Source organism: Stegostoma tigrinum, chromosome 23 (genome assembly GCF_030684315.1).
Source record: "Stegostoma tigrinum isolate sSteTig4 chromosome 23, sSteTig4.hap1, whole genome shotgun sequence".
In the NCBI taxonomy this organism is placed as follows: domain Eukaryota; kingdom Metazoa; phylum Chordata; class Chondrichthyes; order Orectolobiformes; family Stegostomatidae; genus Stegostoma; species Stegostoma tigrinum.
This window is the reverse complement of record NC_081376.1, coordinates 47413540-47436016: the sequence shown is the minus strand read 5'-3', so window position 1 is coordinate 47436016 and position 22477 is coordinate 47413540. Positions and strand designations below refer to the sequence as shown.

The 22477-nt window shown below is 41.3% G+C and overlaps 1 protein-coding gene across 4 annotated transcripts; it reads right to left on the bottom strand.

Annotated features, from left to right (window-relative positions):
• Positions 1 to 1730: 1730 nt before the first annotated feature.
• wdr24 (WD repeat domain 24) lies at positions 1731 to 21589 on the bottom strand. Of its 4 annotated transcripts, none has more exons than XM_048552412.2 (10): positions 21532 to 21589; positions 16610 to 17402; positions 15353 to 15530; positions 12095 to 12764; positions 9505 to 9617; positions 9063 to 9181; positions 7449 to 7553; positions 4942 to 5279; positions 4071 to 4255; positions 1731 to 3532 (listed from the first exon to the last, which is right to left on the bottom strand). In XM_048552412.2, the coding sequence occupies exons 2-10, from the start codon at positions 17088 to 17090 to the stop codon at positions 3364 to 3366; spliced, it is 2358 nt and encodes a 785-aa protein (XP_048408369.1). In that variant the 5' UTR covers positions 17091 to 17402; positions 21532 to 21589; the 3' UTR covers positions 1731 to 3363. The 4 variants fall into 4 exon arrangements, with proteins under 4 accessions (XP_048408369.1, XP_048408372.1, XP_048408373.1 ...); XM_048552415.2 differs by having other exon boundaries at positions 4942 to 5276; XM_048552416.2 differs by having other exon boundaries at positions 4942 to 5024.
• Between the last annotated feature and the right edge of the window lie 888 nt (positions 21590 to 22477).

Genomic DNA, 22477 nt, shown 5'->3' with positions numbered 1-22477 from the left:
TGTAAAATGCCTTTGTGTTTTCCCTGATTCCTTCTGCCAAGCCTTTCTCGTGCCCCCTCCTGACTCTCCTCAGTCCATTTTTGAGCTCCTTCCTTGCCTGCGTGTAATCCTCTCTAGCTGAAGTTGACCCTAGCTTCTTCCTTTTCACAAGAAGTTCCACCACTCTCATCATCCAAGGTTCCTTTATCTTACCCCTTCTTGCCTGTCTCAGAGGGACATATTTACTCATCACTCGCAACAACTGATCCTTAAACAGTCTCCACATGTCTATAGTTCCCTTACCATGGCACAATTGCTCCCAGTCCATGCTTCCTAACTCATGTCTAATCGCGTCATAGTTTCCTCTTCCCCAATTAAATATCCTCCCATTTTGCCTAATCCTCTCCTTCTCCATAGCTATGTAGAATGTGAGGCAGTTATGGTCACTATCACCAAAATGCTGTCCCACCACAAGATCTGATACCTGCCCCGGCTCGTTTCCGAGCACCAAGTCTAGAATGGCCTCTCCCCTCGTCGGCCTGTCAACGTACTGCGTTAGGAAACCCTCCTGAACACACCTTACAAAAACAGCTCCATTCAAATCTTCTGCTCGAAGGAGGTTCCAATCAATATTAGGAAAGTTAAAGTCACCCATTACAACAACCCTACTGCGTCCACACTTTTCCAAAATCTGCCGACCTATGCTTTCTTCAATCTCCCTGCTGCTATTGGGGGGCCTGTAGTAAACCCCTAACGAGGTGACTGCTCCCTTGCTGTTCCAAATTTCCACCCATACTGACTCGGTAGGCAGATCTTCCTCGACAATGGAAGCTTCTGTAGCTGTGATACCCTCTCTGATGAGTAGTGCTACACCCCCTCCTCTTTTTCCCCCCTCCCTATTGTTTTTAAATGTTCTAAACCCTGGAACATCCAGCAACCATTCCTGCCCATCAGAAACCCATGTCTCTGTTATGGCCACAACATCATAGCACCAGGTACTGATCCACGCTCTTAAGTTCATCACTTTTATTCCTGATACTCCTTGCATTAAAGCAAACACACTTTATGGTGCCATAACCATACTACCACCAGATTCCCACACCTTATACAGTAATTAATTGTATTTTTAAATTGTCTGGTGACAGTGATAAGATTTCAATTTATGCCTTATGTAGACCAGTGTTCTGGATTACTAACCCAATAACGTAACTATAACCCAATTGAAGCCATACATATAAAGGAATTACTATAAGAAGACACCATCTCTTCAGATAATTGAAAATGGTTCTTAGTACATGAAATGTACTACTGGAAAAAGCATACAATAGTTTTGTATTTAGGAACTAAATGGATTCCTAATTTAACGAGTGCAATTGTTGTGCAGCTGCAATCTTTACATTATTACTAAATTATCTGTTTTGTTTCCCCTCCCCCCCCAACCCATCACATCTCTGGAGTTATGTGAGATGAACAGTTATGCTCTGGTACTAATGCCAAGTGGTACTTAATCCTGCACAGAAATCCTGGATCAGACTTTCTGAATGTATTAATCTCACTTACCCAGTGAACAGGAATAATAAATGGCTATTGAAGCATACTGACCACAGCAAAATGTTTCAAAGTGCAATGGGTCAAGCAGTTTTAGTGAGTTAATTGTCCAGAGTGTCATTCTCATGGATACAAGGTACACTGGTGTGATATGTTCAGTGTGGGTGAGATGACGGCAGAGATGATTAAGAAGTGGATTCATGTCAGGCAACCATTATTGATAGCTTTATTTACACCAACCTTAATAGGGTTATGTTATTAAATACATTACAATATATATTAGAGGAAAATTGTATGCACAGGGATGGAAAATGAATTAAATAAGAAACTATTGCAACCAAGGTTTATTTTACAGCATTTCTGCAAGAGTACACTAATAGTTACTTCTAGCAAGATTCATTGTAAAATAAACTATTATATTTTTAAAAGTACTCTAATCTTAAATATAACATTTATAATACAAGATGACTAAATTAATTTTCTGACAACCTTCTGTCTCTTACAACCTCCAATAACATGCAGGAGAGTTCATTTTAACTTTAATTTCATGTTAAAGTCTTTATTACAATTTATCAAAAATTGTACATCCAGCTGTGAATCGAGGTTTTCTTTACATATGGAATGTAACTCAAAGACACAGCAATGTTCCACTAAATATTCTCAACAAAATTTAAAATCCAATGGAAAACCATTGAAATACCTTTTGTAGATGAGGCTAGACTGTTTCTTTGCTCAAGATTATGGCCAAGAAATGAGTTTCCTCTTTTCAACATTGCACTAGCATGAAACAACTGCAGATGAACAACAACGTGACATTTGGTGAGTAGGCAGCATATAACCTGAAAAATGAGGCAGTGAGTTGGAAATAGGAAATGTCTCAATTGACGTTGGTAGAATATGGCTGAATTGAAGTTGCTTGTTGACCAATGTCTAGGACATTACTTCACGATTCCCACAGTGGGGAACTGTAATTTTTTTTTTAAAAAATTAGCTGATGCATGCTTTGCTATGTCCAATAACTCAACACTTAAGAATGCTGTGATCTCATGCTTGCAAGCAGCATTGAAACTTCGAATATCCATCAGATCCACTGCTGACAATCTCATACTGAATTGGAGGGGATTCTTAGGTTCTCAACCTACTCTGGTTCCCCTTACCCAAAATGTTTGGACCTTTACATTTTGTAATTTTAGACTTGGGAGAATGATTTTATGCACAGCATACAAAAGGCACTGAATGACCCACTTCTGGAGTTATTCTTCCAACGTTTTAAATGATATTGACTATCCAAATAAGTTTACCAAAATGGAGTGTTTTTCTTCAGCTTTACTATAACTTATGTGCAGATAAGCACTCCTGATGACTGGGCCTGTGGTAATCAGAGTAGAGAATGCTCTGCCTGTTGTCTTGTGATAAATTGGTATCACACCCATTCAATGTGGGATCTATTCCTGTTGTTTTATAAAGCAGTTTTCTGCATTTGTGTTGCTTTGAGACACATTTCCATATCGTACTATCAGTGACTGGAAAGCAAGCCACCCATGCATGCTTCAATAAGATGCATTCATAGTCCCTTAAAAGTATTTCTTGCAGATACCACTTCAAAAAACTAGGTGGCAAAACTGTAACAGGAAAATAAAACTCCACAGCTAAATTACTTCAGTTAACACATCAATTTTTAAATGGTGGATCAGTTGATTTTCACTGTACCCAAACTTAACCCATTTTTGTATCTGAAGCATACGTTTTTAAAATTTTGGGAAGTTGCAGCACTGTCCACAAACAGTAGACAATTACAAATCCAGTCACTGCTCACTGGATGCCATGTTGAGATTTTCAGGTATATTCACAGAGGTGGCCACATCCAGCAGGGCAATGCGAACTAGTCCTTAACCAGTTCATGATGTGTTGTAAGTGCCCACCATGGCTACATCCTTGGCACCAAACAAACAGCCCTTTAACAACTTGGTGACACACAGCACACATGCTAGCACACTGGCGGCATCTAAAATACAAAATATGCAATAGCAAGTTAGAGAGTAAATGATACAGGAAGTTACAAGACAATACAACTCTACCACCTGCTCAAGGATCTATGTTGCTTAATTATTTTACAGACCCAGCTGATTATTCTATTACAATTTCCATTTATGGATAACTGGTTTTTATGTAGGTACTTCTTGATATATTAGGGTAATCACTCTCAACACAGTCTACTGCCAGCACTCTACTATTTAGAATTGCCAAATAAAATTGTATTCCTCACTTTGCATATTTCTGAGAAATCTTGGCTAAAAAAGTTCAATGTAGTAGAAAGGCGTGCAGAAAACCCAAACTGCAGCAAATAGTGAAGCTGAAGAACACAGCTGTATGATCTCTCATTGTGGTAACAAGTGAGTTTGTCAAAAAATTATTCTATTATTCTGACTAATAAATTCAAGTGTTCAGCCTTAGCCCTGCAGTAGAATTTAACCATTAGGCTTCTAGATATATAGTTGGTAGACACTGTACACTCCTAGTTATGACTGACAGATGTAGCCCACCTATCACAGATCCAGCCTTTGCTGCTCATTGGTCGTTTACAGTTGCTGCAGTTGATGTGAAGGCTGGTTGATGCCTGGTTTAAACAGTTGATGGAGCTGCATGTGCTCAATTTGATCACCTCATTTGAGACATTCCACAGTTTGAAGCGCTGCAGCAGGTCGATATATGATGTGTACCAGTGTTCCTGGCAACAAAGGATAAAGGTTAAATCTCCTTAAATATCGAGCCCATATCCCTCTAAAACATTCCTATTCATACATCCATCCAGATGCCTTTAGAACACAATAACTACACATCACCACCATTTCCTCTAGCAGCTCATGCCATTCACTAACCACCCTGTGTGGAAAAAGTTGCCATTCAGTTCCCCTCCCACCTTAAAGCTATGCCCTCTAGTTTTGGACTCCCCTACCCTAGGGGGGAAAAAGACCTTTATATTCACCCTATCCATACCACACATGATTTTATGAACCTACATAAGGTCACCTCTCACCCTCTGACACTCCAGGGACACAAAAAGGTCCCAGTCTATTCAGCCTCTCCCAAATGCTCAAACTCTCCAATCTTGGCACCATCCTTGTAAAACCCTAAGAGTTCTGCAAAAATTGAAGCTTGTAACTTGAAAGCATCACAGGAAAGGGAGCCTGTCATAAGTACTAGGTGAGAATGCAGGGTAAAAATGGTGTATGTACAGGTTAGGGCTCCCACTCGAGAAATTTCTTAGTCAATTATGAAGAAAAATAGCCTTATCATAAATGCAAAAGTAACATAATTGTTGTGACCTCCATTCCCAAATCCTAAAATTTATTTGAGTCAAAATTCAGCCACATCCACGATCAGAAAATAGACTTCATTCCATCATTTGCTTACCTGCGTCTGTTCATCAATTTCTTTCCGTATACGGTCCCCAAGTACGATGAGAACAGATACAGCCATCTGCACATCTCCCTGCTCTGCATAGTAATGCAACATGTCTTTCACAAGGGAATTAAAATAATCAGCAGGCAGATAGGCATCATACAGGGGCTGGGAGATTGACATGAGGGAAAAGGATTCAATTGGGGTCAAACATACAGTCTCCGCTTCATTGCCACTGACATGTGGAGATTCCACTTTGTCTTGGAGATGGTCTGGGGCTGAAGGATTATCTATAATTTCATGACGCAGTTGAAATGCTTCCTGAGGCAAAATGTATTCATGTTCCTCTGCTAACAGGGAAAACAAAATATAAAAACAAAACAAAATTAAACATATTCTGTATTTCCATGTGTTCCGCTAACTGGCCAATAGTTCTGTTTAATATGGTCTTCTTTTTTAGAATGAAGGTGCTACATTGGCAGTTTTCCAATCCTCTGGGACTCTTCCAAAATCTAGGATTCTTGGAAGATTACTATCAGTATATCCACTCCAGGCATTTCCTTTAATGTTCTAGGATGCAACCTATTAGGTCCAGGGGGAAATCACAGAATCCCTAGTATGGAAGCAGGCATTCAGCACACCCCCAATTCTATCCCTGTAAACCGTGCATTTCCTGTGGCTAATCCAACTAGCCTGCACATTCCTTGACACTATGGGCAATTGACCATGCTCAATCCACCTAACCTGCACATGTTTTGTACTGTGGGAAGAAACCCATGCGCACACAGGGAGTCATCCACAGGTGGAATCAAACCCAGGTCCCTGGCACTGTGGGGCAGCAGTATTAACTGCTGAGCCACCGTGGTGACTTTGACCTCCAGATCCATTTTTTTTCCCTCTAGTGATACTATTTGTTTCTTCTTCCCCCTTTGATTTATTGTTGGAATGATGTGTTGACTAGTGAAAATTGATGCAAAAATCTTTATTCAGCTCCTTTATTTCCTGCTTCCCCATTATTATAACCTCAGCTTCAATCTCTATCCATTTAGTGACAATGACAGATTCTCTCCAGTATGTGAATAAGAGATTGGCACGTTAAATGTCCATTTATCCTCAAGTTTGTTTCCCTTTTCTTGGGTTAACTTTTAATGTTAAAGCTCTTTGGCTTACCATAAACTTTTGCCACACTGAAATAGGAAAAAAAAAACTGTTCTTAAGTACCTTGGTTAATTATGGCCAATTTGTCCCGTTCCTACAATCCTCCTACCTCTCAGCTGTGGTGGAAGAAAAGTACAGCTGACACTGAGTCCAGCAGACCTCTGGAAGACATTCCAACAAAAGTCTTGGGCTCAAACTGTCAACTGTCTGACTGGCCACTGGTATTGCCAGACCTGCTGAGTTTCTACAGGGCTTTGTTGGAGAGCTGAAATGAAAACATTTGCTCTGTTTTACTTTAGTTCACCATCAGTTGGAACCAGGCAACAAACTTCCTCCAGTAAAGAGTCGTCTTTAGGAATGAATGTGGAGCGTGAAAACTAAGCCTTTTTTTAAAAAAAATGTCTTAACGCATTACAACTACAGAGAAAGGACTGGGCCATGCTTTTGTTTTGTACATAAATACTTATCCAGATTGTTATGGATGACCTATAGGAAGCAGTTCACTAACATTTGTAACATAGGTCCCAGTTTACTGTCACTCTGAGCATAGGGACACTACCACTGTGCCACAAGAGCCCCTATCTCTAGGGCAGGAGACCTCGGCTCAGCTCCTACCTGCTTTAAGTGTTGGTAATAAAGTGGACAACAGATTAATTTTAATACATCCAGCACAAGTTGTATACTTAATACCTTAACTTGCATACCCAACATTACCAACCAGATACAAGCTCAGGCACAAACTTTTAAGTCATATATTCAGAATCTTTGCAAGCAAATAACTAATGCAGCACAGTACGCAAAAATATTAGATATGCAAATTGCATGAGTCAATGCCTTCAGTTCATTTTTGGGAGAGGGTGTGGAAAGAGAGAGAGAAAGGGGGTATGCAGAGGCATTCATGGGTATAAAACATTCCACACAGCTTCAAAAGAAAAAAAAAGCCTATGTCAGTGACAAAAACTGTTTAGCAACAGTCACTAATGCACTGCTGCTGTTGCTTAGGTCTTCTTGGAGAAGAGCTTTTAATAAAACCAGTAGACAGCACTCATTTTAAACATAAGGAAATGGTATTTTTCCTAATACCGGACATCTCAGGAGACTCGAGCCAAACAGACTATTACCAACTGAAACCTGTGTCAGTGTACTGTCTTAGCTCCCACTAGCTTTCTTTAGTCAAATCTGATCACTTGACCCCTGGAAGGGCCTAACTATTGTTTGCACAGAACAACTGCTTAACATCAGATCTCAGTCTACACTACAGGAGTTACCTTGTGGTTAGGAAACTTAACACTAGACATTAGTTTTCACTATCCATTTAGTGACAATGACAGATTCTCTCCAGTATGTGAATAAATGCTCACCAGGAGCATTTTCGTGGTCCACCATGTAGAGGTCATCTTCATCTCCTTCCACATCGCCAAACAGGTAGTCAGTCGGCACATCACTACCTTCGGTCTCCTCATTCTCTGTGACATGATAGAAGGAAACTAACAAAGTTAGCTTGAATGCTGAAAGATTATAAACTTCACTCTCAAAACGTTTCTTTTTTAAAATCCATTGATGGGACGCAGGCGTTGCTGACTGAGCAAGCCCCAGATGCTTAAGGTGTTAGGACGAAGGTATACAGGAGACGTCAGAGGGAGGTTCTTCACCCACAGAGTTGTGAGCGCATGGAATAGTTTACCAGTGGTAGTCGTGGAAGCAGAGTCATTAGTGACATTGAAGCGACTGCTGGACATGCACATGGACAGCAGTGAATTGAGGGGAATGTAGGTTAGGTTATTTAAGTTTGGATTAGGATTATTCCACGGCACAACATCATGGGCTGAAGGGCCTGTACTGTGCTGTACTTTCCTATGTTCTATGCCCTTGAGAAGGTGATGAGCTAGTTCTTGGATTGCTGCAGGCCATTTGCGGCAGATATACCCAAAATGCAATTGAGGAGGAAGTTCGAAGGTTTTAACCCAGTATTAACCCAGAATCCGGTGTTCAGAGGAAGCGTCACTGGATCCGAAATGTTAACGGATCTTTTTCCCCCACCTCAGATCCTGCCAGACCTGCTGCACTTTTCCAGCAACTTCTGTTTCTAACCCAGCGACGTTAAAGGAACACGAATATATTTCCAAGTCAGGAGTCTGGAGGGGAACTTTAGTCAATTTAGATGTCTGACACTTGCTGCTGAATTACATCACAAGAGGAACACTGAACCATGAAGGCAGATTATTGCTACATTACCTCAACGTACAAGGAGTGAGGCGATGCCTTCAGCTTGCTCTCTCAAGCTTGACTGGAGATCCAGCCTTACTGGAGTAAGAGAGTAAACATCTGAAAGTCTACACTGCAATTTATGTGCTAGCATGTGTAGAGTTTACATACTTTGAAACGTTTTACTTTAAATGGAATGCTGAAAACAAAAATCAGACAATAATTTGATTGTCACTTAAACAAACTACTCTGGAGTGAAGAGCTCTAAGTAGCCTGATGTGTTATAATTGGGTTGTTATCTTTCAGAACCACAAAGTTACAAGTAACAAAGGTATTGAATCTTTAGTGCTAAAAATTGAATTAAAGAAGCAGGAGGATGCAAACAGTGCAAATTTCATGCATCGCCTAGGAGAGACCTTCATAAGTTCACCTGAACAGTTTTCACTACTTCAGTGGTCAGTTACAGAAAAACAAATAGAAAGATTTATTGGTAGGGAAAGTAAGAGCGAGTGAAAAAAGGGAGATAAATTGCCTCAGGTGGAATAATGTGTGTGTCATGGTTGGAGTTGGTGGCCAAGGACAGTTCATCCCCGGATTATCTAGCACAATCACTGACATTGCATCATTTTACTTTTTAAATCCACACCAATGAAGTGTCAGAAATTTTAACACTGATAAATCCATTGCAGTTTATAAAAGATTAATCAAATAGATGTGAATTAATTGGTTGAGCTAGAGTCCCTGCAAAATATACAAAAATATTATTGTACCTTCATTTGCAGTAATCAAAGGGTTTGAGGAATCTAAGTGATTAATCTCTTGTCGATTTTCAGCCTTGCTCCGCTCTAACCTCGTCTCATTGTTAAGTGCTACAGATAGCTCCTTAAGACTGGGAAGAAAAATAAAACATGAATCGATTACATTAAATGGAAAGAAAGGATAGCTCAAAAATTCACCAAGAATTCACAAAGGAGGGAGCCTTGAACAGAGAATCTGGAATACATTCCAATAAGAAACACTAGTAGTATGTAATCCAACATAATTCATCTGCACATAGTCTGCATGTATGCCAAATGAGCATAAATCAAAAAGATAAGGCCAAGACAGAAATAATTTAAGCCATCTTAATTATAAGCCACAAAATGTAGTCTTACCCTAGTATTCTGCATCTGAAACACATTTTTAGATTAAAATTGCCCTTTTGTTCCTTACCTATTCATAAGAGGCAAGCCCCCGCTCTTGCCAAGACTTTGATTCAAGTTGACTGATGAAATAGCACCTGGGTTGGAGTAGACTATCCTCAGCATTGTCCATGTCTGAGCCACCTAGACACAAAGGAGCAAATTTCATACACACCTGTGCTTTAATCCATCAGAATAATCCACAGTCATACAATTAAAAGAGCACACATTTGATCCACCCACAATTCAGAGTTCTTAGTGTCAACTATATTATTCTAACCAGTGCTTGTAATAGTCACTGTAAAATGCAATTAAGACTGCATCAAATGGGGGTGTGTGGGGACAGCCACAATGTTACCAGCACCTTAACCACCATATATATCAACAGAGTGCAAATTTTAAGTATTGGGGTCCAATGTTTATTATTGTAAACTAACGTGTGATACGATGCAATGTGTGAAATTTATATGTTTTATTATGATGTATTTTAGAATTTTGTTTCAGAACTAGTGCCACATGGCTTTTGGTCTTTGAGAGGCAGGGAGTTTACTAATGATTAAATGGCAAGTACTTCTGCAGCACAGTTTCTATTAAAAATACTAGAGAGATTTCCTCAAGGACTAATGGCAATTTGTTTGTATGACAATTTTTTAAACCAAAGTAAACATCGAAGACAGCATTTGTTTGTTTCAGTTAAAAGGACTTTTGCACAGGGGGAAACACCGACAGCTTGGAAAGGTTTTGGGTTTCAGTTTGCACTGGCCCTGGAGGAAGTTAGATGTGCAAAATACCTTCCCCTAAAGAAAGGAAATAGTTTAGACTTGTTAAGAAATAGGTTACCGCAGTGTGAGGAGTTTAGTTTGAGAGTTCCAGACCGTAAGTGCTTGGTTAGAATCCTGAAGGAAACCAAGAAAGTCTAGACTCGCTTGTATTTTTTTTAAATTAATCTATTTTTCTAATCAACCTTTCTAAGAGATGTTGTTACGTACCTGTAGAGCAGGGGAGACTTGAACCCAGGCCTACTCGTAGGGAGTGTACCGCTGTGCTACAGATGGGCCCCAAGGTTTAGCTGTATTAATACTCAAGGAAGAGGCGATAAACTCATGACCAAAAATTGAAAAACAGATTATCAGGTCAAGGCCTACTAACTGTAACCCTACAAATACAGAAACTGAGATAACAAGGTGCAGGGCTAGATGAACACAGCAGGCCAAGCAGCATCAGAGGAGCAGGAAGGCTGACATTTCGGGCCTAGACCCAAATCTGAAGAAGGGTCTAGGCCCGAAACATCAGCTTTCCTGCTCCTATGATGCTGCTTGGCCTGCTGTGCTCATCCAGCTCTACACCTTATTATCTCTATCTTCTTTGTAAATAGGTTTATCCTGTTTCATCAGTAATTTCACATAACTGACAGTAAAGCAGACATTTAAACCGCATCTGCAGAATTGCATGCTTATGCTTCAGTGAAAAACCACCTGCTAAACCAAGTTGTACAGCACAAAAACAGATCCTGCAGTCCAACTTGTACATGCCAACCAGATATCCTAAATTAATTTAGTCTCATTTGCCAGCATTTGGCCCATATCCATCTAAACCCTTCCTATTCCTTTAGCCATCCAGGTGTCTTTTAAGTGTTGTAACTGTGCCAGTTTCCACCACCTCCTCTGGCAGCTCATTCCATATGCACACCACACTGCTTAAAAAAAAGTTGTCCCTCAGCTCCCTTCTAAATCTTTCCACTCTCACCTTAAACCTGTACCCTCTAGTTTTGGATTCCCTCACCCTGGAGAAAAGACCTTGACTATTGACCCTATCCAAGCTCCTCATGATTTTATCAACTCTTATGACATCACCCCTCAGCCTCCAACACACTAGAGTAAGCCCCAGACTACTCAGCCAGAAGTAGCCTAACCAATGTCCTTCACAACGGCAACATGGCCTCACCTCCCTCACTCAATACAGAAAACCAAATGCATTAACCTCAATTTCAGTCTGGAATCTGACTCATCCAGTACAAGGATCATAACTGAAGCACAAATAGAATACATCTTGAGCAGTCTTAATATAAATCATTTGTATAAATCATACCTGGGGACTGACTACAGTTCATTCAAAGCCTTGTTATTCATTAGTTCTCAAAGTACTACTTGGGGGAAGAGACAAGTTATATTTACCATTCAACCGTCATATAGCATGGCATTCCTTAGTCAAGACCCCCAGGCAGGCACATTCTTACCAGTAAATAACCAAGTGTGTGCACCATCAATTGTGCTCATTAAATGGACAAAAAGGTTTTCTGTCTGTCCTTAAAGAGGATTATTTTTTGAAGAGCAAGTTCAAGTCTGCTAACAGCTCCCTGCTAAATGACCCATAGGGGTTATTCTTCAGGGATAATGAATAACGGACCAGTTAAGAAAGCAGTAAACACAGCAGACATTTCCCCTCCACCCCACCTCAATGGCACATGCACTGCTGGATTTTTGCTGCAGTCATGACAATAGAAGGGCAAACTGGAAATGTAATTCCTTTGTTTTTAAATCAGTGGGTGGTGGAGTGTGTGTACCTCTTATACTTAACATATAAATATTCCATTCTTGACCCAGGGAATCTCAGTACTGTACCTGGTAACGAAATAATTCTTTAGCGATTTTAGCATTATGATCACAGAGCTCAGCCAGTGACCGACCAGTCAGAATGTACTGCTGGGCCATGTTGACAAACCAGTCCATGGTGTTACTGCCCCCTTCCATTTCAAACACATTCAGAGCACTGGACACATTTGCAAATTGCTCTGATAAATCCGGCTTCTTGAAGAAAAAGATAGGATAGCGTCTCTCGCCTCCATAGGTTTTCCGATTGGAGTCACTGGTAAACATGCTATCTTTTCCAGCAAAAGCCAAGTCGCCAAACAGCCCATAGCACAGCCCTTCAGGATTGGCACGATCAACAGGTCGGCTGGCATCTTTAAACATGTGCTGATACAGAGTGCTGTCTTTTGATCCAGAAAGGAGGTAATAAGGATCATGAATATGGCGCCATACAATTCCTGTGGTCACATCCTTGTGCTCCTCAAACATTCCAAATGGAATATATGGGCGTCGGATATCCCAGACATAAATGTTGTGATCTACCATCATGGAGCAAGTGGCCAAATGGTACTTCATTTCCGGTCGCCATTTCACACGTGCGACTGAGGCAATAGTCTGGACACAATAGATCTCTTTGGTCCTAGTTGTTGAAATGTCCCATACTTTCACCATTTTATCTCGCCCTCCAGTTGCCAACCATCCTCTGAAAAGGAACAAAAACAATCATTGTATTGAACTTATTATTTACTCTTGTAGACCATTAAGATTTATATATTACTTATCCAACGAATGAAGAAATCTTTTCTACAAAAATAAAAGTAGAACGTTTAGACCACAGTAGTTCAGCAAGAGCATTGTAGATCATTGGCACATGTAAAAGAGAGTATTTTAGGCAAAGGAACAGAACAGCAGAATGTTGCTCAAACAGGGTAAGACAAAGACAGAAGAGGGCCGTGGGAAAAGCTAAACAGGATCTAGATTTTCACAAACACGTTGCTAAGTTAATACCTAACTCAAAAACAGATTGAGGGTATCGCGTCTGGAGCAGCGAGTGCAATTCTGAACACTCAAGATGAACAGTAGAGCAAGGTGGATGTAGAAAAGATGCTTCCTCTTGTGGAGAAGTCTAGAACTAGAGAGGACACACTTAAAATTATGGATTTTCTTTTTAGGCCAGAGAGATGAGAACTGTTTTCTCCTAGACTGCCTTAGAGGGTAACAGAAGCGGGGTCATTAAATATTAAGGCAGATACAGGCAGACGGGAATATGAAATTCAAATCAGTCAGCCATTATCTTATTGAATGGACGAGCAAGGTCAAGGGGGCAAGTGGCCTATTTCTGTTCCTATTTTGTTCATAAGTGAATCAAGAGTACTCAAAAACATAAGCCTCGAGAGGGTAGTTGGTGAAAATCATTTCCACTGCTTGAAAATAAACAGGTACAAGGGATATAAATTTGGGTTATGTTCAATTACATATTCACGTACAGGTTACAACATGGAATACCCTACCATAACGCAGCAACAATTATTTAAAAATAGATTTAGATAGAGTTTTGTTTTGTTTTCTAAAACCTAAAATGTGTATGACGAAAAGAGAAGGAATTAGGATGTAGGATTGTAACTCCAGCTGAAGACCAGAGACTCAGCACTAGTGAGATGGAGCAGACTGGCCTCCTGGGTCTATTCTATTATTTCTACATACACAAGAGACTATTAAAAGGTACTCCACATCAGAGGAGATATAGGGGCAATGATATGGTGGTCTCCCTTTTTTAAAAATAGAGAGATCAACATAAATACCCACATCTAAATTTTACAAGGATGTTAATAACTGCATTGTGGTCTAGAGTTAAATTAGATGCAAAAACAATATAAAATGCCCATTCAAAGTAGCTTGCACTATCACCCAAGCCTTGCTTACAAATAACATATTCCACAGAGCTTGAGTGGTGCTGCTCATTAAGCATTAAAATTCTGTGGTAACATCCAATTTGGCTCATACAGGGTGGCACTGGTTTGATAGTCCAGGATCCTCAATTCTGCACGTTTGTCTTTAGGAGAACTGTGTAACAGGCTGGCACACATTGTGGAAGATCCAATATGCTGCCACCTAGCAGGGCACAGTCACAAATGTTTCAGCAACGTCTCCCACATTTCAGTTACTCCATCTGTCACACCACCTTCAAGCTTTCCTGGGCTTCCCAGTTTATGAAAAGCCACAAATTGCTGCGAGAGTCAATGAGGTAGCACGAGTGCAAGTGTCCTGCCCCGTTGTCCCCCACCACCATCACTTTATTGACACAGCCCCTCCTTACTTTCCATTTAAATTCGAACAGATTATGCCAGCAGAAGCTGGCTATGTGGTTGTCTTGCTGGCTGTCACCTGTGATTCCCTATATGGCAAGTACTTAATCTCAACTGCATAATACGCAGGTAACGAATGCAGGTTGGACAACTTCCCACTGACGGCAAGTGAGCATGAAGGCATGAAACACCACCCCGCTGCCACCACCATCATATTGCTGCAATGTGCCTGCAGTAGCTTTGTCAAAACCCTTAGTAAGCTGCCTGGCCAATAGCTCAGCCAAGATCACTGCTTGGATGGGGAGAAAAACCAACCGCTAAATAGCAGAAAATAATTTCACCCTGCTCATGCTAAGTAAATAAAAATGATGCTAAATAAATAGCAGAAAATAATTTCAAACAATAGGTGCTATTCAGGTCAATCCCAAAAAAAAACCTACTTATAGTTTTACGCATTTATTTGAAATTTGATGTTTAACTTACTAAATCAGGGCTCCAGATTACATATTCTACAATTAGCTGGCAATTTTCAAAAACAAAATTTATCACTATGTTGCATAGTTTTTGCAAACTTTTAACAATTGGTATAATTTTAGTTTTTGTCTGATGCAAAAACAATACAGGTTAAACTTCCCCGAGGCTTTACAAACAGGTAGCGCGATAGCCTTGAGTTTTCAGGCTTGTAATTTAACATGCAGTACCGGAGAAACTCAGCAAGTCTAGCAGCATCTGTAGAGATAGAAACGGAGTTAATGCTGAGTCTTGTGACCCTCATCAAATATTTGACACAATGCTCCCGCTGGTATGTATGTACTTATCATGCACTGATGCCTGTCTGCCATGTTGATTGAGCTAAGTTATACTGAAGCTGACTTAAGATCTTAAACGTACCTCAGTTGTTTGGCAAAGGGAAACAAAAAGGAAAAAAGTCTTATCAAGACTCTTATGAAATTGCTGAAGGTTGCAAGAGCCTCATTTTACTCACCTATCATCTGGGTGCCAGTCACAGCAGAAGACAGGTCCATTATGTGCTGTAAACATGCGCTCATATCTATCTGGCCGTCTTATGTCCCAGAGCTGAACATTACCATTTTCAAATGAAGCAGCAAATGTGAAATAGTCTTTTATACTGAACTGGACATCCCGGACACTTTCTGACTGACCTACAGAAGATAAAGTTCCACTTGCAAGATTACCAAAATAGGTTCAATAGTTACGGCAGTTAATACTGGCAGGACTTATTGGAATACATAAATCTTAAGTCAATGAGATTAATTGTCTCATCTACACAATTTAATTAGCTTCTATTGCATTACTTTGAATGGTTCATTTTGCTCTAAGGTTACAGTTCACGGTTAAGTGGAAGTCCTAGTCAGGTGCAAGAGGATAGCTGGTGAGACATATGGAAAGTATTCATTTAATGATTAGAGTGCATTATGATTCATTGTTGGAGGACTCTGTGTGTGTGTTCAGGTGAGTGTATATGTGTGCGCACAAACATCTAATTCACAAGCAGCTAACCAGTGCTTGAGGGTCCACTTCCTCCAACAGTCTTCGCAACAGGAGTTACAACTTCCAACAATAAAATTAAAATATGTTAGCATTTCAAATGAAACAGTTTAGTAAGAGAACATAAATCCAAACTAATAAAGAGGCAAAACAGACTGATAACAAAGGGGCTGTGTCCAATAACAGTATTCAATGTATGAAATGACTTCTGGATAGAACAGTGGGGAGGAAAAAAAAAAGTTGCTTCTGAAATCACCTCCTTCAAGCATCTTATAACAACTTAAATGGGACAATTTTAAGCAAACTAGTCCGAGATAACTGTTTCTAAATTGTATCAAATGCACCATTCCCCCCACACACAGTATGGTGTCTGCCTCAAACGGAGGAAACAGAGGTTTTAGCGTTAGTCCTTCATCAGACAGTCAGGGAACAGCACATATTTTGGCATCCCTTCAACTTTGTTTCAGGCAGACATGCCATGAAGGAAGTAAATACTAGTGCAACTTCTGAAAATTTGCCAGCAATCAGTGCTGATATTTCTCCAGCTCATTAAAAAGACAGCCTCACTGTAAAAATTATTTCCGTTTTAGTGTAAAGTTTACAAAGCATGTGTAACCATACATGAAAAACTGTGCAACTGAATTTTTTTATATGAATTGCAAATACAGGAATGCTGTTGCCTACATGAACTGATCACCGAGTTTGCAGGAACATAGATAATTTCATCTTTTACCAGAAAAGGTGCTCACAGATTCCCTCTTCCGGAGATCAAAGCACTTCATGTAGCCATCCTGGGAACCACTCAGCAGCATATGAATCTCATTGGGGTGAAAGCAAACCTTATTGACTGTGCGCTTGTGCTCGGTGAAAAGCTGATCCTGTTTGTTGCGAGATGGTTTGCCCAGATTCCACGTGACTACAGCTCCATTCGTGGCCGCTGTTGCCAGTAAGTTATCATCCATCTGATGCCATACCACATCAGCACAGCTGAAATTCAGGGACAGCTTGCGCCCAACCCGAAGATTCGCCCTTTCCACAAACTGCTCCTCCTCTATGGAGTAGATTTTAAAGATGTTCCGCCCCGCCACCACCACCTGAGCAGCATCCCTACATACACTAATGGCGTTGGCGGGCGCATCAAGGTGGCAGAACATAGTTCGCCCTGTGATGGTTGAGCCACTCAGGACTGTGGTCACTCGTGCCATCTTCTCCATCAAAAACACGAGTAACTACAGGCAACGTTGCCAGTTAGGAAATGGGAGCTGCCGTTTTCAATTCTGTCAGTACCCCCAATCCGGCAGAGAAAAAAAAAAATCCACAGTTCCACGTTTCAAACAGTTGACGAATTTGTCCTTATTGACAAGTCAGCTTATCTGGTACATCAGTATGGATATTGACATGTTGTAGTGTGCGGATCACCATTGTTCTGTGAACACGGTCAAGCTGAACTTAACTCCTCACATTTAAGGCAGTTCCAAGGTTTTAGACAGACAGAACCCCAGATTCACATCAATTTCGTTAAAAGCCTGAAATTAGAAAAAAAAATAGAAATTAAGTCAATTTAGAAATAAAAACAAACAGCAAAATGCTGTAGATGTTGGGAATGTGAAGGCAGAATAAAAATAGCTGGAAATGAAACCCAGGTCAGGCAGCATCTGTGGAGAAACAGTTTATGTTTCAGGTTGATGACAGCAAAGAGTGAAATAAAAAGAATTTGACCATATTAACACCTAAAGACACGAGACATGCTTGCAAGTTTTCAATGAAGGCTGGATAAATGCATGGGAAATATCTCAGGGCTCTATTATTTGTTTCCTCTGTTATCTTAAAAAATGCACACATTCTTAAGTGAAACATAAGGTATTAGAACAAAGAACAAAACAGCACAGGAACAGGCCCTTCAGCCCTCCAGGCCTGCATCAACACATTTTGCTCTTCATGCTAAAACTGTCTTCATGCACAGGATCTGTATCCTTCCATTCCCTTCCTATTGATGTATTTGGCCAGATATTTCTTGAATGCTGCCATCGTGTCTGTTTCCACAAACTCATGCGAAAGAAGTGTGAAAACTTGGCTCACTCATTCTTTTTAACCTCTCTCCCTTCCCGCACCTTGAACCGCTGTCCCCTCATAACAGACCGCTACATCCTGGGAAAAAGCCTCATACTTTGCATTTAATCACATTTTTTAAAATTTACCATTTCACCCCTGACAGTTAGGCTCACAGATCAGCATTCAGAAAAGATGATGCTGCACAAATTTACACTTCAAGGTGATTCAGCTCTAAGTGAGCGCAAGGCTTGTTACGAATTTTATTTTTTGATATAGATCTATTCAGAAGTGCTGCAGATGCATTTTCCATACATAGTGCTAAAATGTGATTGACCACATGATACCTAAAAAAAAAACAGCTGCCATCGATTGTAAACATGATGCTTAAATATTGTTGGGTTTTGGCATTGTGTCTATGTTTCAGGGTAAAATGAAGGAGACAACACAATAGTTCCGAGGGAGATAATGGGAACTGCTGATGCTGGAGAATCAGAGATAACACAGCGTGAAGTTGGATGAACACAGCAGGCCAAGCAGGAAAGTTTGACGTGTCGGGTCGAGACCCTTCTTCAGAAATGGGGGCGGGAAGGGGATTCTGAAATAAATAGGGACACAGACAGAGGCGGATAGAAGATGGATAAAGGAGATATCTTCCTTATGCATCATCTATCTGCCTCTCTCCCTATTTATTTCAGAATCCCCTTCCCCGCCCCCATTTCTGAAGAAGGGTCTCGACCCGACACGTCAAACTTTCCTGCTCCTCTGCTGCTGCTTGGCCTGCTGTGTTCATCCAGCTTCACACCGTGTTATCTCACGATAGTTCTGGAAGCTGTTTGACAAGAGGCCTGTGAGAGGGAGATGCTGAAGATTAAGCAAACAGGATTTTATTAGGAAGGGGTTAGGTCTTTAAACTCAGGAGGTAACGGTCACAGTATCTGTGCTTACAGTGGTTAGAGTGCTAGTCTCCAAAGTGCCAAGAAGGTGTTGAGAGTATCAAGTTGTACAATTATGCATTAAACTGTTCCTTTACTTCCAAGGTAAAAGGCAACCAGATGGTCAAGGATAGCTAATCAACAATTACCCTAAAAATCACAGGCCAGGTAGTGTGACTGACTCCAGATGATACTTTATTTTGGGAGGGGAAGGGAAGGTGCGGAATGCGAAAAAGGCTAAAACAGGTTTACAGCACAGGAATGTGAATGACAGCTCATACTCAATTGAAGGTCATATTCAGGAGCACTCAAGGAGACTGGAGGATTCAACCAGCTTGCAGTAGAATTCCAGGACAATCGCTCACCACAAAAGACAGCTCTGTAGTTAAGAACAACCTGACCGAGAAAGAAAAGGAATGAAAGCAACTCTTTAGAAGCCAAGACTCCCTTTGGATGGCATCAAAAATAAAATGACTACTTACAGGACATTGTAAAAACAATACATGTGAAGTCGGTTATTCAACCAAAATCGTCTCCAACTAAAAAGTCTTAGTGAATAGTATTTAGTCAGTTTGTCACAAAGAAATCTGTGAAATCTTGCTGAGTTAGTCCTTCAGCTATTAACAGGAAGTTTTGATTCCTTTTTAAAAACAGCTATTGGTCACGACTAGAATCATAACAAATGAGGCAACAAAGCAGAAGGATATATATTCTGATTAGAGTTTTTGCATGAAAAATTCAACAATTTTTTTATACCTCACTACTATAAAAAGGTGGAATTATTTGAACTGAAATAATGTTCACAATTCTGAGCACAGTCTTTTGCTTTGAGATACTCATTATTAAAACATTAAGAAAAATATTATAAGATAATATAATTTACATTCCAACATAGAATTACAAAATTAATCTTGATTATATGTTTAATGGAAAATATTTAAACTTAAGACAAAATTACACTGAGCAACACTGTTCAACTTTGAACAGGTAGAGTTGCCATTTTATACTGCAGCTATATGCTAACAACACAAGTGGTGTTTACCACTAACAGGATGCTGCGATGAAACCAAAAGACAGCTGTCCATAACCCAAACAAGTAATGTTGCATATGAATTTCAATACAACATAATATAATATCCCTTTATCATATGTATTCTATTGTAGGAGTACAGCAAAAAGCTTTTACAATGTCTGCCTTATCGCAACATCTTAGGTACAGGTACCTAGGTAAGATTCTTGGATACAGGAGGGGAATAAAAGTAGTTGCATTACTTAGAAAGTTGGAAAATAAGTTAAAAATAGGACTTTGTTAAAGGATTGACTTTACAGTAAAGTAGGAAATTTCAAAAATACAATAGTGTAACAGCTCAGCACAGAGCCTCCAAATGCGCTCTGGCCACCAACACGAGACCCCAGTCCAACAGAATTCCCCATTCTACACCAAGCCGCAGACAGCTCCATACTCTGCTGCTCCGAGGTAAGTTCCAGGACTGCCTCCCCTGAACAAGTCTCTCTATACAATGCTAGAGAGCCGTTTCCCGTGCTGTTGAGGCTCGCAGCCCACACACTGTACCAGGGCTCACTATTGCGAAGCAACGTAGGTATGCTTATATAACCCAAAGAATGGGTATTAGTCACACTCATAATGGGAAGTGCAGATGCTGGAGAATCCGAGGTAACAAAGTGTGGAGCTGGATGAACACAGCAGGCCAAGCAGCATCTTAGGAGCACAAAAGCTTTTGTGCTCCTAAGATGCTGTTTGGCCTGCTGTGTTCATCCAGCTCCACACTTTGTTATCTCATTAGTCACACCCAGCCTGCCAGTGCCAACAAAAAACTCAACTGTGTGTGAGCAAAGCTTTTCAATGTATTTCAGTACATGTGACAATAAATCAAAACTCAAATTACTCTATGCAATGCCACAAATTGGTCAACATTTGTTAAGTAATCCAGATTACACAAAATTTATGCTCACAAGCAATTTAGAACCATCAGGCTTGCAATGTGCTGGAATCTTCAGCGATTAATACAATGACAAAATACATAGACACGTGAACATGCTTCAACTGAACAATTAAAGCAATATTCTGATTCGTTCCTCAGGACAATGTCTTGACCAGTCATCAACCCACCTGGTTTCAATTTAAACAAAGTTGTTCAGTGAATTATCCTCTACCATCTGCCAATGTATTCTCCATTCTCAAGCTGCAAATCTGAATTAAGTACAAGTGCTGGGGAAACTCAGCAGGTCCGCCAACATGTGGGTGGGCGGAAATGGGAGTTATTTCGAATAAATAACTTCTTCTTCGGAACTGGAAGGGCTTTCTCGCAGGGAGATTAAGGGCGAAGTTATCTGAGTGTTCATCTGACCTTCTCCCCAGGCCCAGGCCAGCCTCAGTGTCGGCTCCAGGGTCACTGCAGCCTCTCCGCCCGGGGCCGACATTACCGCCACGAGCGGCTGAACGCCCGCCAACACAAACCGAAAATAAAACAGGCAGCTGCGGATTCCACTTTCACTTTTAAAAGAGCGCCCGGCGTTCAGTGGAACCGCTGCAAGCCTTCCGCTGCCCAGCCGGCGGTCAGGTGTCCATAACACTCACTCTCCGCCCAAGGAACTTTCCTCTTCTTTCCCCCAGCAACACAAACCCCGTTTGTAAGACAAACATCCTCACCTTCTCCTCGCCGCCATGCACCCGGAAACCGCCACCCCGTCCCTTCCGCCCGCCGCCGTGCACCCGGAAGCCGTCGCCGCGTCCCTTCCGCCTGCAGCCCGCACAAACGTTCCGCCCGTCTCCGAAGTTTAACAAACACAAAATGATCGAGAAGCGGTTTCCGCCTTTTTCGGGGCCCTCCTCCAGAACCCGGAAACGGGGAAATCCCAGCCGGCGATCTGTCCTTGATATACGGGGAGAGAGAGAGTAAAGAATAGACAGCTACCGGTTGGTGGCCCGATCCGGCTTTGCGTCGAAACTACAACTCCCGAGAAGCCAGGCGGCGGGCGGCGCCCTCCCACGTGATATAAACACACGTCACGTGTGCCTCCCGCGACCAATCGTTGCGCTCATTTCGGTAACGATGGAAACGGCTGGCCTCGTACAGCGAGGGGGTCACATTCGAGGAATGGTCGCTGTGTCTTCGACAATTGCTGCTTCTGTCCTGGAGAGATGGAAGAATGAGGCTGGGGACGTTTTCCTCGGAGGCTGAGGGGCTGACCTTATAGAGGGTTATAAAATCGTGAGGGGGCATGGACAGGGTGAATATTAGATTATATTCCCTGCAGTGTGGAAACAGGCCCTTCGGCCCAACAAGTCCACACTGCCCCATGAAGCCTCCCACCCAGACCCATCCCCCTATAACCCACACACCCCTGAACACTACGGGCAATTTCCCATGGCCAATCCACCTAACCTGCACATCTTTGGACTGTGGGAGGAAACCGGAGCACCCGGAGGAAACCCACGCAGACACGGGGAGAATGTGCAAACTCCACACAGACAGTCACCCGAGGCTGGAATCGAACCTGGGTCCCTGGAGCTGTGAGGCTGCAGTGCTAACCACTGAGCCACCGTGCCCCCAATAGTCAAGGTCTTTTCCCCAGGGTAGGGGAATCCATAAACT